The sequence below is a fragment of the Rhopalosiphum maidis genome, chromosome 3 (assembly GCF_003676215.2).
Source record: "Rhopalosiphum maidis isolate BTI-1 chromosome 3, ASM367621v3, whole genome shotgun sequence".
NCBI classification, from domain to species: Eukaryota; Metazoa; Arthropoda; class Insecta; order Hemiptera; family Aphididae; genus Rhopalosiphum; species Rhopalosiphum maidis.
In genome coordinates this window covers 44,323,076-44,340,664 of record NC_040879.1, presented here as the reverse complement: position 1 = coordinate 44,340,664, position 17,589 = coordinate 44,323,076, and the positions used below count along the sequence as shown (strand labels likewise).

Here is a 17,589-nt window from a genome sequence, read left to right as displayed (position 1 = left end):
GGAAAACAGCCACTTATACTGTATACAAATACATATAAGTAATAACCAGATTTATAGCATTTGCATACCCATCATAGATGTAGTAAAACATGGAGTTATGTACAAATAAGTTTTATAGTGTTACGGAGAATTCAAATAAAAAATTTTATTTTGCATATTTTAGAGGTTTTTGTATGTGTATTTTTTGCTATATTGACGCATATTCAACCAGTGTCGTAGCTAGGATTTTAAAATTTTTAAAAAACCCAAAATACAAAAAAAACACAATCAACAATTATCAATAACAGTTCATTTTTATATTAAGTGTAACAGCCGATGGGGAACATAGCCCACTGCCCCCCCCCCACATGGCTACGCTACTGTACTCAATGATTTTTAACAATTTATAGATAATATAATTGTTCAAAATGTATTAAGGGGCCTCGCTACAGTTATTATTTAAGTGACGAGATTTAGGCAATTCATAATCTCGTCTTAGCGGCCCTAGATCTATGTGTTAGTTGTAAATTATTACGTATTAGCGTAATAAGTGCAATTCAATGTGGGGCCGGCTGGAGTCACCGATGGTTGCCATTCTCGTACATGTTAATAACTCGATAACAATAAAAATTCACTAAACGAATTGTACGACAACTTCCAATATTGATTTGACAACATTAAAGTTAGTTATAACGTTGTCTGATTTTAATTCTGAAAAAATATTTAAATTCAGCAGAAAAATTTCTGTACACCGTACGAAACTTTCCGGTTTTAATTTTAAATTTAATATTCTGATTTGAAAAAATGCATATTTTAAAGTTTTTATTACCACTTCATTAGAATATAAGATTTAATTTTTACAAAGTATTCCGTACGATCTATAGACAATTTTCTGCCGAGATTAGTTTTTTCTCAGAATCAAAATAGGATATCTTAAACTAACTTTAATTTTGTCAAAACTTATCGTCTTTTGAGCTCAAATTGACGGCAGTAGAGAGAGAAGTATAATATTAGAGAAATAAAAAATTTAAATATTGATTTATTTATTTAAAGTTATTTAAACATTTTAAACAGATAGGTATACATACTAAATTAAATTTATTTGTATCTCAATTATTTTTATGTATTTTTAAAAATGCATTATATAAAATTAAAATCAAAAGAAAGAAAATGATAGTAATGTAACTCAGTTGTAATGAGCAGGCGAATAATTAGGCTAGCTTTAACATAAAATATTAATGAGAGAGGTCCGATATCAGACCCAAGCGGTATAACGATTTGAATCCACAATAATGTCGGCGTAAACAGTCCCAAAATTTCTATTTTTTTTTTTTAATTTTTTTCCAAAACTATTATAGCTAGAAAGTTAAAAAAATATTTATTTTTTGCTAGATTTTCATTTAGCGTGGTAGATTACCGAAACTGGAGAATGGATTTTATTATTTGGGGTCTTGTTAGATTCATATTGGCTAGGAGAAGTGCTGTGGAGATTTTCATATCTTTATCTTCTCTTACTACAAAGCTACAAAGCTGAAAAACATAAAAAACGCCTAATAAAATGTTATTTAATATTTTTTTTTAAGCTCTGTAGTGAATTAACTATAAATAAAGTTCTAAAAATCTTCACTGCACTTCTCCTAGACAATGTGAATCTAACAAGACCCCAAAAAACAAAATCCGCTCTTCGGTTTCGGAAATCTATCTCACTAAATGAAAATGAAATACATTATACATACATATTGCATAAAATTAATACGTTTCTAAAAATTGAAAATTAAGAAAGTGTAATTGCCGATTTCTGACTTGGCAAGCGTTTTTTTTTTTTTTAGAATATTCAAAATAAAAATAAAAAAATAAGAAATCTGATTTATAAATTTTAAATTTATAATAATAATATTAAAATGCCCAATAATAATAATAAAACATATTTTCATATCTAATAAATCCTTATTGTTAATTATTTTTTAAGTGCTTTTTTTCATGTTTAATGTATATTTTTAAGGTTATTGGGTCATATAATTTAAGCGCATATTTTAGTGTTTTTTTTAATGCTATAAGTCCCGGAACCTGGTACCTATTAATATATTAATATTTTCCTTATATTGACATTTTAACATTTATAAAATAAATAATTGTTAATAATTGGTATATTAAATTTATTGGTAATCATGTAAATTACACAAAATAATTATTTTATACACGCAATTCAGGCTCCATATAATTATTGTGCTTATAAATTACATTTCAAAGATAACATTGACATTTTATTCATAATTATTATTATCGTAGTATAGACGCTGTACAATGTAAATGTGATACTTAGACATAATTTAAAAATAAATCATAAAAAAAGAAAAAGTATTAAATAGTAATTATATTAGTATTAATTGATTTAATAGTATCAACACTATCAATTATGAAATAGTTAATCACTTCGGTAAACAGTATATAATTGTTTAATTTATCGTATCATTGTATAAGTCACTACTCTCACTAGTATTGTAATATATATGTGTTAAATTTGAATTTAAATAATGAATATTTATTTAAAAACTAATAATTATTCAAAAATGTATACGTAATTGCATATTTCTATACAAAAATCGATTTTAAGCAAAGGCTATCTATCAGCTAATATAATGGTCTACCTATATTACTTTAAAAAGGTATATTTTATGATATAGGTATAAACTGCTATTAAAATACTTAATTTATTTTACGAGTACTATTAATAATCTAGTATAACTGAATCAGTGTTTGTCAAAAACTTTGCATTTTAAAATATCATTGTAGCCTGTAGGTACATATAGATGTACAAATGTAAAACATAATAAAATACATTCAAATTTTGACGAAAAATATTTTTGAATTACAATAAAATAGCCAAACTTATTAGTCTATGCTTAATACCTAATCTTGTCTAAATTTAAATTTAAAATGCCTAAAAAAAAAAAACGCTGTGCTTAAAAAAATTTAGGTTTACCTATTGGTTTCAATATAAAATTAATAACCTCATTGTATTAACTTTTTAAACCTTAACAGTAAAACTTTAATATCTTTTTAATATTTAACAGTGAATACATAATACTATGCAAAGTTTCATGATTTTGACAAACGTAGTCAACATTTAAATTGCAAATGATTATGAAAAAAATTATATCTCTAGTCTCCATATAAATATATAATAATGTTTAAATGTCATTAATTATCCCATTTTATCTTTTAAATATGGTAATAAACAAAATACAGATACAATTATAGTGAGTGTGAATCGTGCAAATATACATAATAATTGATTTATAAACATTATTAAATTAATTAACATAATAATATAGCAATAATTATCAATTATAATTTTATAAATGTCGACACGAGGGAAGAACTATTGAATAAATATACATTTTATATAGGCCATCTTTCCGAATTTTAGTACTAATAGTACTGATAAAAATAACGAAAATAAAATTGTTTTGATGATAAATACTAAATAGCCCAGTCACGTATACAGGGGTTCAACCCCCCCCCCCCCAATAATTTCGAGTAACGAGGAAAAGATCGTCTCATTATGTTGCGACACAATTTGTATTGCTATATTTTGTAAACCCTCCCTCGAAATTTTTTTTTGTTTACGTGACGTAGTTGAAATAGTCATACAATTGAATATCAAATATCATGAAAATGTTATTAAACACTTATAAAAATGTATTATTTGACGTTTATGTTAAACGATTTTATTAATTTTCAGTAAAATAATCCTATAAGTTATGTAAGGTGTTAAAAATGTTGAAATTAAATTAATTTCAACGGCAAATGTTTATGATTTTGATGAATTTTGTCAAGGAGAAAAATAATAGAAAAATAGTCAATGTAAAATAAAGTTCATACAATTTTTACAAAATGTACTTATAATACGAGTAGAATATACATGAACTAACAGTGTTGATATATATTTTACGCGTCTAGTATCGGCAGTATCTTTCATAGACTTCAATTTCAACATCGTAAATACTATCCGAATCCGAATGAGTACCTTATTTATGATTTACAACAATATTAACCCCGCTCCCTCCTTCATACATCATAGGTGAACAATTTGCTTGAATGACTATTTCTATTCGCAAATTCCCAAAGCCCGTTTGATAGAAAAAAAAACCTAAATAAAGTTGACTTTACTGTAATCAGAATTCAGAATGTTCCGAAACGAAGCATTTATAAATAAGAATAAGACATTATTTTTTTATAATACACGCCGGGAGAGCAAAAACACAGAAATACCATACACACGGAGAATACGAGGACCGGCTAAGTAGCACAAGTAATATAACACTAATGACTATACTTGTATACGCGCTATACTACCTATCTATATAATGACACGTAAAAAAAAGTAATTAAGTATTAACGAGTGTTGTTTTATCCTCCACATCCTCCCACCTTGACGAATCGCGCGATAGGTAGGTAACTATAATAGGCAGTATCAGCGGCTAACAGTTGTAGGTACAGTGTAAGAATAAGAGTGCAGACAACTACAACGACGGTAATCGCGTCGAGGTAAAAGTAAGAAAACGGATAAGGCCACTCCTACACATTTAACGCCGCACGGGTTATCGGGTTTATTTTGTTTTTCTACCGGGAGAAGAGCGCTAATAAAAGCAGCACCACCACGGACCAGCTATCATCGGCGGCGGCAGAGGTTTGCGTTTTACAGATGACCGATGCTGCACCGACGTCGACAACAGTTCTAACGCGCATTATTAGTAGCATCTACGCGCGCGTTGAACACTAAGCGGTCCACGAGTGACGGGGGACAACGTCGACAGAGATGGTGTTTTTTAAGTAGGTACGGCACATTGGACGGTGTGCGTGCGCAGTGCGCCGTCGTACAGCATTAGAGCATTAGCATATTGTAAAAGCGTAAAAACGTTCACCCCACCGAACGCGCCGTACTACAACACACACACACACACTCGCGCGCGAACCGACCCACGACGATCTCCGGCGGCGGCAGTAAATGGTAAACACCGTGTGTGTGTGTGTGTGTTATCAATGTCAAGGACTGCCATTATCACGCGCACACACACGCGCGCACGTACACACGTACACAACAACAAAACAGAAGCGGAGTTATTGATTATTTTCGGCCAGTGACAACTGCTCTTTAATATTATTATTTTCGTTTCCGTTCCCCCGTTGTTGTTTTGTTTTTTTTTTCCCGTCGTCATCGCTCCTACCACCCCCCCCCCAACCGAAAAACGTTTCGCTTGGTGACTCGCCGAAACCAGTGTGCGGTGCGGACGTTCGCGGGGGGCCGGCCGTTTGCGTTTTCCGTTTGCGCGGTGTCGGTGGAATGGCGACTACGACTACGGCTGTGACGACGGCGGCGGCGGCGGCGGCGGCGACGACGGCGGTGACGGCCGTGACGGCGGCGGCGGTACGCGACTAGAACGATTGTTCGTCGCGACTTCGAGACGGCGTTCCGCGGCCCCGCAGTGTCGGTGGATGCCACTCGCCAGCGTACGCGTTCGAGACAGTAGCCGGAGCGCCGCCGTGTCCGGTGAGTTGGTCGTCGTTATTTTTTTATCATTAAGTCACCACGGCACGACGGTTCCGGGACGGGACGTCCGACCCGCCTCGACGGGACACTGGGCCTGTCGGCCGTGGTCTTTAACGCGGTCTCGCCGTCCGTTCTAGAATCTGTACGAACCTTTCGACTGGGCCCGTATTAAATGTCGATATTGTCTTTTCGTAGAATGGAGACGACTAGCGGAGCAGTGTGATTCGTATCCAATCTCTGGAGTTGGATTTTTTCCCCCTATCAGATTTCCTCTGTTGTACGTAAGTAAATTAAATCATAAGTTATAACTATGTAGTATGCAAGCGAACTGGTATAGCCAGAAATTACAAGTTTTCTCCGTGTTTGGAACATAATATACTGTTTTTATGTATTCTAATTTTGGTACTAGCGTAGAAAACACCTCACACACGTAAAAATAATAACCATCTAATAACTTGTTTTTTTTTTTACGTTCCCTATTATAAATAATCGAATAGATTCAGTATATACTATACTGATGTAGGTGCATACTTATAATGTGCAAATATACACATTCAATATTAATAATCGATACTGTGCTACGAGGTGCCTACTACCTGTGTAAATACAATTTTTTTATATTTATTTATGAATTTGATTAGTGTTTAATTTTAAATAAATAGATATGATGGTACTTACTAAAATCATTTTTATTTTTACTTTTCCAAAATCCAAATAATTATATTTTAGGAATTTTTTTTTAATTATCTAATTACTATCGTAAGACATATTAAATCTGTAAAAAAGTTTTATATGTAACAAAGAAAATTTGTATTAAAGAGAAATTTGTTAAATATAATATTTTGTTTTGTTCTAAAATATATTTTGTTAATGGAAAATTATTGTGTGGTAGTTTCACTATAGGTACTTTAATTTAGTACATTTAAAATGTTATTTCATCATTTAGGTAAAGTTTTTGTTCTTATGAGTATACTTTTTTTTATCTTTACTTAGATGTGTTAATATTACTAATATCATAGAATTCTCCATTTAAATACCTAAATAAGTATGTGTTATACACCTTTAGATATTAGACTATTTGCCTACTATATACTTACGTAATAACCAATTTATGGTTACTGGAAAAAATATCACAAAAAAATTCCTCTAATTAAAATGTCAAGAAAAATAAATTGTAATAAATACACTTATATTTTTGTATAATTAAAACAATAAAATAAATATTATAAATAGGTTTTATATACCTACATTTGTAGAGAAAATAAATATTATCGAATAAACACAAATTACACACCATACTGCACAATAATTAGTTTAGTCTTTTATTTTTATTTTTTCCTACAACCATATTTTACATTCATAATAAATTGATAAGGAACTTATTTTAATATTAGTAATACTTACCTATTAAAATTACCTGATTTTTTTTCAGAATAAACATTTTAAATTTAAATTAAATAATAAATGACCAATAATGACCATAACATAATAGGTTTATTGATGTTTTTAAACTTCAATAATAAATTGAATAACCTATTAAGACTTTAAATTGGCATTCTTTATCATAATTGTAAATTAAAATAGGGCAATTGTTACCTATTAAAATTAGTGTGAGTCAAACCTAAAAATATAACAATGTGTCTAGAATAAATACAAATTTAGTTATTTAGCACACTATGTGCTAGATTGAAGGCATGTGGGCATGTAGCCATTATTAACATTTATGACTACTTAAAAAGTCATTAAATGATTTCAAACAATATCTAATATATGTTTTATTACAAATATAAATAGGTTTATTAAATTTGGATGAATGTAGATACATTTCTAATATATTTTGTTATTCGAGTAGAAATATAATTAATTATTTTAAACAAATATATAATATATAGGTATATAATGTTATATTGGTGTAGTTTGTAAAGAAAATGTAATATACTTGATTATAATTAAATATTTCAAATTGTTGTTTATAACCATAAAGCATGTAAAAACACTGTTGTTCAATTACTATTATTATTATTCATTTATTTCTCAAAAAAATAATACTAAGCCTCACTGAATATTATCGCATGGTAGCCTGGGGATTATTAAATAAACACGAATATAATTATTAATGACATTAATATGTAATGCTTAATCTATGATTCTACAATTAAATTTGCAAGACCTAAAAATTATATGGAAAAACATCTTTTATAGTTTTTAAATGCATTTAATCTAATTAGTTAATCAAATATAATGTTACTGATAAGAAATTCAATAATTACTAATTATTTAAATATAATTTTTAAGACCATCAAATAAAACCATTTAGTAATGCACTTAATGTTCATATGTTTTTTTAAATATTTAATTTATTACCTCTGTTAATAAAATTATTTATCCTACTGTTGTAATTTTATGTTTAAAGTTAAATATTCTTACCTTTTGCCTATAGTAGTATAATAATGCCTATTGATAGTCTTATTTTGCATTTGTCTTATTGTTTTTATTATTAGATATATTTAGTTACATATTGATGTTTTGTTTTCTAGGGTATCAAATTGTTAATAGCTCAAAAATAAAGAATATCAAACTGTACTATGTTGCCCAATACAATTGCTGTATCATCTACTTTGGTAATTTCTGTTAAGTTTAATTTATTTAACTTAACTTAATGTTTAAAGTAGATAAATCAAATTATATGATTATTATTTTTTTTTTTAGCCAAGAGTGAAAAATAAAACATTCAATGAAAACGATGAAAACATTTCATATTCAAAGCCAGTAGATTTTCAAAAAGATCGTAAAAGTTGGCCTTTGGCACAGGTGATGGAATGTGTTGATCTTGAAACGGTGTCATGTATACCATCTTTAGAATCTGGAAAGGAAACTTGCGTTAAAGACCCAATTACTTCTACTCACAATAGTTGTGTGACGGTTTTTCAGACAGATAATTTACAGTCTGAATGTACCCGAATGAATGAACACGAATCTTGTTTAGATGATCAACCAAGTAATGTCTTAAAAATTGTCTTGCCTCTAGTCAGCGAAAGTGTACCATTAAATGGCCATCCAATAGCTATCGAACACAATCAATTCTTACAAGAAGATAGTTCTGTTGTTTCAAGCAATAATCATGTTCAATATTCTCCAGAGCAATGTGAAGATATGCCAGTTTATGTAAATAAATATGTAAATAATAGAAATCATTCTTTACCCGAAGACAATGAACTAAATCGATTTAGTTCAACATTTGAAGATATAAAAACTTTACTTAAAGAAGGTCTAGTAGATGGTCTAGATGAAATGCCACCAGACTTTCAACCTCCACAACCACCTCTGCTTTACAGAGTTTCTTCGTTACCAAATCTTCTAAGTCATGATAGTACAAAAAACCATCATTCGTGTTCATACTTAACTATGTGTGCAACCAAACACGAATTATTTATGAATAAACTTTGCAAAAATATTGTTGCCAAACATGATATGTCTGTGCAAGTATCAACCGAATTATTTAAACATCAAAATCAAAAAACTTATGTTGACACAAGCTGCCAAACGGAAGATATTTTTGTTAGTTGTCAAGTAAATAATGAAGTTTTGGCCCAAGAAATCTATCAAAATGATAAGAACAGTAATGTTTTTAAGAAAGAGATCAAAATGAATATCAACGATAAAGATAAAGTTAAAAGTAACATTGAAGAAAACTGTACCAATATTGGCTATACAAATATAAATATTAATAAAAACCACGGCACTACTGTAGAAAAGGACTTAACAGACATTGGTTACACAAATATTAATGTATTTAATAAAGAACTTCAAACTAATACAGAAAAAGACTGTACAGACCTTGATTACTCAGATGTTATTAACTCTGAATATGAAATCAAAACTAAAGACGAAGAGGACTGTGCCAGTTTTGGTTATTCAGATGTTAACACATTTAACACAGCAAATGAAGTTAATGTCAATGAAGAGGAGTGTACCAGTATTGGTTATATCAATATTAATGTTTTTAATAAAGATAATATAATAACTAATAATGAGGATTGTTTTACTAATGTTAATTATACCAAAATCACAACTTTTAACAAAGCATGTGAAACTAAACCCAATGAAAATTGTGTTAATATTGACTATACAAATATGAATGTAGTTGAGAATGGAAATGAAGTCAATGTTAATCAAGACGATAATTTGAAAATTGGTTACACAAATATAAATACGTTTGATAAAGTGCTTAAGGTTGTAAATGGAGAGGACTGTGTTGACAATGGTTATACAAATTTCAGTTTGTATGACAAAGGACTTGACATTGATTCTAATGATGATTGTGAAAATTACGCAAATGCTAACATTTTAGAAGAATTTGTGAATGAACAAATAAGTCTTAACAATACTGATGGAGATTTTGACTCATTTTTGTTTGGACCACTACCCCCATCACCTATTGAAGAAATTGGTAACAGTTAAAAGTCCTTATTATTTTTGATTTAATTAATTTGTTCTAATGAAATTGTTTATAGTTTCAGAATTACCTATATTGAATGGTGTTGAAACAAAAAGGGAAAACTCTGCACCCGTACCTTTCATATTTGATGTTCATAAAAATGAACCGAGTACTTCAATAATCAAATCTCGATCAATAGACGCTGAATTTTCTCATAATTTTCAACAACATCATAAAATTGGAACACGATCCGTAAGTGGTTAATAATTTATTTAGTTGTATTTATTTATTTTTAAATTTTTATTTAAATATTACCTTAATTTTGTTGTGTACATTGTACATATTGGAAAAAAATATTTAGGCAGACTTAAAAATGTTAGTATATGCACTAGATTCTATTGTAATATTATTAATTATTATGTACATTTTATAAGTATATTATAATAATACAAAAATTAAAATATGTAAAAAACGTGTTAGCTAAATAACATAATTTCTTTCAAGTTCATAAGTACCTAATAATACTTATTTACCTAATGCTAGTATTCTAAGAAAATATTATTTTATAAATTGTACAAGTATTTAACAAAATAAAACATAAACAAAAAAATTATTTTCTCAGAAGTAAAACAACAAATTATATGTTATAATTCAAACTAATTAATACTATTAGTATCTTAGGTACTATTGCTTAATGTAAAATGTTTATAAATAATGTTTCTATCAAATTACAGGTGCAATCGGAGAGAAGAACTTATCCATCTGAAGTACCAGTTTCTGATGGATACCCAAAACCGTTGATGCTTAAAAGTAGTATTCATCCTAGTACTATTGAAAAATTATCAGACATTTCAAGTTCATTGCCAGACACACCTCTATTAGGAAGATGTGATTTTCCACGTCAGTATTCAGCTACTGGTACTAAAACAATGACTCAGATGTCAAGTAAGTTCAAAATTTAAAAGTTTATCATACATAATTTTATTGATAATTATTATTATTTATATATTACAGATAGTATGAGCATCAATATGAGAGGTGCTGGTCATGGTTCTAGCATTGGTTTGGGTCAAGCAATGGCTGGTGCAGAGTTGTTGCACTTAAATGGGCCTGGTAGGGGATGGTATCCACGGCAACGACAATTTCGTCCTGTGTCAGTTGAACAGCTCGATAAATTGGCTAGCAAAAGCCCCGTGGGCCACTCACAATGGGATTCTCGAGAAGGCCATAAACCTGTTACATTACCCCCTAATCTTACACCAAAGTTCTTTCACAGGTCCCCTAGAGAAGCGCTCCGACGTGTCACAAGTCTACTTATTAGAAAGGGTTTGTTGATGAAGTATTACTAAAATTTATTCTGTTGATGAATCGAATAATATTTTTTGATTTAACAAAATTAATATAAACTTATTGTTCTTTGGTTGAAATCTTATCATAAGGACTGTTTTAAGTGTTAATTTAAAGGTTCTAAAATAATTATTTTTTATTGCTCATACAAGTTGATATTTATGTTTGTGTTTCTTCTCCTTTTATTCATATGAATGTTTATCATAAGAAAAAAGGGTATATTGTGTTGTTTTTGAGTCTATGAGCTACAAACTTATGGACATTGCATTTGACTTATTTTTATTTTATTGAACTATTGGCTACTGTAGTCTTCCTATTTGATTCTTTTTTTAAGTACTAGTTACTTTTTTGAACCAAGTCTCTAAATTGTCACTCATTTAAGCTAAAGGCCTTTATAGTACCATTTTCAAGTGTTATCATGAGTTAAAACTAGTTTTTATAAAAAAAGATGTGTTTACTCGTTGAACCAGGTGAATGATGTGGTGTTCATACAAAATATTGATCAAAAGCCCTCGAAAACCATAGACCTAATATTAGTATTAAATTTTTCATATTTGACCTGCTTTAACATGTGAAATTTGTTTATACAAATCTACTCTACAATACCTTTCTAATGATAATTTATTTTCTTCCCTACAATGTCTATAGTCAGTTATTAATTTGATAAAAAAGTGCTTGCATAAAAATGATGGGTAATATCCTCTTAATACATAGACTCATAATGTATACCTTATAAGTAATAATCATTTGTAAATAATCCATTAATTGTGTTTAAAATAAAGTTGATTTATAAAAATAATTGAAAACTTGATATATAAGATTAAAATAGTATACCTAAATATTTAATTAGCCTTTTTAAATTATTTTTTTCTTGCTACAATATAAGTTTATTAAAATATATACATACTATAAATAGTTTTAGATTTATTCTTGAAGTAAATAATACATTTAAATTAAATGATCGTCTATTAAAGTATTAATCTAGAAAACGGTGGTTATGGTTACAAACTCTACTTGAGGACGTTATACCTGCATGTGTTGTCTCTGTCTTACTAACGTACATCATAGTAAATTTACGTTTAGCAGAACACATTTTGTGATGTTACTTTAATATTAGAATAAATTTACCTATTATAAAATTTAAAAATTAGAATATTATCTAGAAAATATCATATACTTTTATTGATATTAATATTTTAATGTGAGTAATAGCTGTGTAAAATTTAAAAACTTTAAAATTATAATATAAATAATTTTATGATAGGTAAATTTACTCTAATATTAAAGCCAACATCACAAAATGAGTTCTGCTGAACGCAAATTTCCTATGATGTAAGTTGGTTAGACGGAGACAACACATGCGGATATAACTCCTCTTTATATATTTGTTGGTGTTTAGTTAAATGTTAAAAAATATTAAATTCAATACATTTTTCTATTTATGTCACATAATTTTGAGATAATTAAATATTGTTTAGATGTTATGAATTGACCATTATTCTAAAACTTTTTAACATTCAAAAATATTTTTTTTTTAAATAAATGACCTACCATCTCTATGTATACTATGTATAGTATAATTTATTCTTCATATAATTATATGTATTGAGATTTAAGATACTTAATAACGTTTTATTTTGTTTCAGGTAATACTAACAAAAGTAACAAATCTAAAACTGTATTCTCTTCTTCAGTGATTGGACCACACGGTAACTTATTTATTTTAACTCTTATATTTACATATTATTTTATGAGTATATAAACCAATAATATGAATTTTAAGAAATTTTATAATAAATGTTAAATTGTTTATCAAGTTGCATTTCAGTCTATAGTTTTTTATAATAATTAATCATTAAAACTTAATAAAAAGATTTTAATATAATACCTTATAACTTTCATTTATCAGGATGTTTTAAGTGATTTTTATTAACTAATATATTATCAAAATACTAATTAATTTAAATGGCATTTATGGTATGCCATGTACCTTGAGTTAATATTATTAATTGGAAATAAAATTTGAACTATTATTACATCTTATATTTGCATTTTTTGATAAAGTATACACAACTTTAATTGATTTTAGGAGATATAAGTGAAGAATGTGTGACCAGTCAATCCAAACGTGGATTTTTCAAAAGCTTATGGAGAAAATAAGACTTTTTATAACGTGCAATCAAATTTTGTGGCCATATATCTTAATTTATTTATTATTTAATTTATCATTACTCTGTCTTTGAATCTATGTTTAACCTTGTGTTTACTTTACTAACTTTTACTATATAATTTTTTATATGTTTTTTATGTGTAATGAATTTTGACTTTAGCAATAGAATGTTTGACAATTTATATATATATTTAATTTATTTTAACATAATATTTAATTTCTTATTATTGTTTTTTTTATTATTATTATCATTGTAGATTTTTTTTTAGATTGGAATAAATGATTTATACAAATATATAACATTGTGGTGTTATACCAATCACTTTAATAATTAGTTATTTAACATTTCTGAAAGTATTTTATGATTTTAATTTAATTATAAATAGAACATATTTTGTTTAGTGTTCTAAAAGTCAGTATTATTAGATATTATTTTCTATAACTATTTATTATTAATAATTACTATTTTAATTCTTTTAATTGTCAATTAAAATAATGAATTTATTTGATAATAAATATTTAAGAATTATAGCAGTTGATGATATATATATTACCTATATAATAACGAAAAATTATGTAGAAGTGTAGCTGAAGAATTTTATTTTTAGATAATATTATAGTACAGACAAATATTAATTATGTTTGATTTAAAAAGAAATGGATAAAATGTATCCATGGATATTATGTTGGACTGGGCATCCTCTTAGCAACAGCGTTATTTTAATATAGAAAATCACCTTGATATCCTACTCAATGTGTATTAAAACAATATTTAATGGTTTAATGGGGCCCTATTGCTCACTACTCATCTATAATAGATTTGCCGTCCGTGCACTTAAAACATTAATGATATAACTTGTCACACTTCTTAATTGATTTGAAATTCCTACAAACTAGTTATGATTGTAAGTGGACTAAGTGGAAAGTGCTTTATACGGCTTACACATTAAATTATCGTTCTTTATTCAACTCTGATAAAAACATAAAAAAAAATTTCAACTTAACTAAAAGTTTAGCTTATACCTTACTGGCTAATTAAATTTAATCTTAGCCGTGTTTTGTGTTTGTTCACTAAATTGTCATTGGAATAAAGTATATAAAGAATAATAATTTTATTATTGTGTATTGTACATATTATTTGGACAGTACAACAGTGATTATCAGGCATTTACCACATTAATAACACTTCAAAAATGGTAGTCAATAGGCTTGTAAGTAGCAGCCAAGGAGGCATATACTTCCAGATAATTAATTATGTAAAACAGTGGGTTCTACCGAAAATTGCATTAAAAAGTAATAAAAACATCAATGACAGTTTATAACACTGACCATAGACAATAAAATGGTGTCAGAATAAATCATATAAAAAAATATTTATAATGTTTTGATAGTGATAACATGGTTTAGATCATAGACATATCATGTGTCTATGGTTTAGATATTATAGGAAATTTTAATAAAGTATAATAACAAATTTAAATTAAAAAAAAAAAGTGAAGTTAATACCGATTTGCTGTATATCAGATGTCGAGTGGGTCACTCTACTTAATAGATGTGTTAAAATTGAATTCCATTGACCATTACGTCATTATACATTACTAAATACCTACAGGCTACATGAAAGACTATCTGTCAACCTATATCATTAAGTATATTTATGATAATTTTTTTTGTTTTATATAACTATTAAATTGATTTATTTTACTGATGATATTACGGTACCTAGTATGATTTAGTTTTTTCTAAAAACATAAAACCTAGGTCTTCTGAACATGGTGTTTCTGAATACCTATTATAATAAAATAATTAACATCGGTTTTTTTATAATTATTCATTAATGTCTTAATTCAAATCTTCAAATGCCTGTAAACAACAAATGTGTTTGTAGCTTATATTTATATATAATACATTTTTTAGAAACAGTATATAGGTACTATTTCATATTTGTGAGGAAATTATACATTTTCAAACCTTATAGCATTTGAAGATTTTATAAGTTTTTTACTACAAAATACCATTGTGATTTGTATATTTTCGTGATTCTAATGAATTTCATCAACATTTGAACTAAGAATGCATATAAAACAAAATTGTGTCTATATTTTTAATATTTTTAAACAGATATATAATAATAATGTAATGACTTTTATGGGATCTCGTATTAAATTTTCAAGAATTTTGACATGGCAAGTAATATTTATTTTAATTATAAAAAAAAAGTAAATTTCATATGACTAATAATAGTTCATAAAAAGTCAAAATACTTAGGAAATCATACTACGTGAATAAAGTACAAGCATAACAATTTGGTGAAATTTTTAAGTATCAGTGGTTATTCGTTATTGAATAACAAATTAACAACAAAATAAAGAAATCAATTTTGTTAATAACTGGTTTAGCGTGAAAATTCACGATTTGTCTTAATTATTTTTATTTCTGAAAGTACTGAAAATTTTACTTTTGACCCCCAAATTGTCGACTAGATGCAATTTTCTACCAAAAACCACCCCCGTAGTATTAAAAGTATTATTTTTAGTTTTTCGCTGTGCCAAAAGATGATAATATACAAAATAAAGCATACAGCCAGGTATCATTAAAAGACCAATCACTCCGATCAGAATCTAAAACGAACTATGTGTCTATATGTGGCTAAGTAGGTAAGTATAGATATTAACTTTTGTTTTTAATTTGCAACGATCACTGTTATTCGTATTGCATTTTGTATTAAAAAAATAGGAAAGTGTTGTTCACGTATATTTGTTTATTAAAATTGTCGACTTTTTAATTTATTTTACATCTCGGTCCACAAGTACCCTATAAGGACTAAGAGCAATACCGTAAAAAGCCTAAAACGGGTTATGTGTAAAATGTCGGTAACGCACGTTCAGCCACGTTGTGTTTATAATGTTTTTCAGTTATCAGAACTTTGAAAATACTCTGCAATCGCACAGCGGAGGGGGAGGCGCTCTGCCTTGGAGTCACCGAGTTATCAGAGGTCTGGATGAATAATAACATCAGAAAACAGAATCTAAATACGCCACCGTACTACCGCATAGGTTCGGTAGGTCATCGATTAAATGACACAATCATTATCAATGTAGAGTACCCAATCGGTCGAATCGGAAAATTTAAGATTCATTTCAAGAATTCAAATCACATTATTTTTATGTACCTGTGGAAAACGTAAGCTTTCCGGTTCACAAAACAAAACAAAAAAGTTTCGAAACGACTACGAGATCGAATGATTTTATCATTATTTTTCGACATTTCGTTCTACGGTTTATAGGCAGGTTAGGTACCTACCGCTAATATAATATAAATTGTACATAAACACTGCGTAGGTATATACATATAATGTACACTATATTGCATTGATGTAACGATTGTAATGGGTCATGTACCGGTCGCAGCGGGTCTGCAGCGCGCGGGAAAACTAATGGAAACATTTCGAAGGTTCCGTTTCGCTGTGCCCGCAAATCGCCCGCGGCATTATTATCATCGTGTCTATCATTACGGAACAAATTGGCAAACAGTTCACAATTAATTATTGTATTATATACCTAACTACCTACCTACCTCGACAATAATTATATTATCGAGTAGATACCTATGTATACGTAGGTACAAATATGACGTTATTGCAATCGACATTTCCAACGAAAACCGGTAGATAGGCAGGTGGCAGGCGATTCGTGTGCTCCAGTGTGCGTTTTGGACGGGGCAATCGATCCGATCCACAACAACTGTTCGCACAATGGCGATAGTAATAATAACATACGTATTGTATCGAGATAATTAGTCGAGTAGTATACCCATTACACGTATAATATAATACGTATGTGAAGGCAGGCAGAAATCAAATAATAAATGTTGACGTTTTTATACGCGGACAACAGCGTTCCGGACGACGTCTGGGTTGCCATCGATTCGACGGGGCATAAGTCCTTCCCCCCCCCCCCATTCGCCGCAAACACTTAATCGGCGATGACGACTGTAGCACTGTACTGGTCGAATTATAATACCTAATAATATATAATATTATATCTACCTAATTAGCAGGCACGTATACGGGGGGGTTTTGAGGGTTCAACCCCCCTCCCC

At 28.7% G+C, this 17,589-nt stretch overlaps 1 protein-coding gene across 4 annotated transcripts; it reads left to right on the top strand.

Annotated features, from left to right (window-relative positions):
* The first annotated feature begins 4,902 nt into the window (after nt 1-4,902).
* On the top strand, nt 4,903-13,653 carry LOC113557425. 4 transcript variants are annotated; one of them, XM_026962935.1, is made up of 9 exons: nt 4,903-5,533; nt 5,729-5,810; nt 8,071-8,154; nt 8,243-9,989; nt 10,048-10,223; nt 10,706-10,916; nt 10,986-11,297; nt 12,965-13,027; nt 13,408-13,653. In XM_026962935.1, the coding sequence occupies exons 3-9, from the start codon at nt 8,119-8,121 to the stop codon at nt 13,476-13,478; spliced, it is 2,616 nt and encodes an 871-aa protein (XP_026818736.1). In that variant the 5' UTR covers nt 4,903-5,533; nt 5,729-5,810; nt 8,071-8,118; the 3' UTR covers nt 13,479-13,653. The 4 variants fall into 4 exon arrangements, with proteins under 4 accessions (XP_026818736.1, XP_026818733.1, XP_026818737.1 ...); XM_026962932.1 differs by having other exon boundaries at nt 4,904-5,533; nt 5,729-5,814; nt 13,408-13,652; XM_026962936.1 differs by having other exon boundaries at nt 4,914-5,533; nt 5,729-5,814; nt 8,243-9,983; nt 13,408-13,650.
* Nucleotides 13,654-17,589: the final 3,936 nt, after the last annotated feature.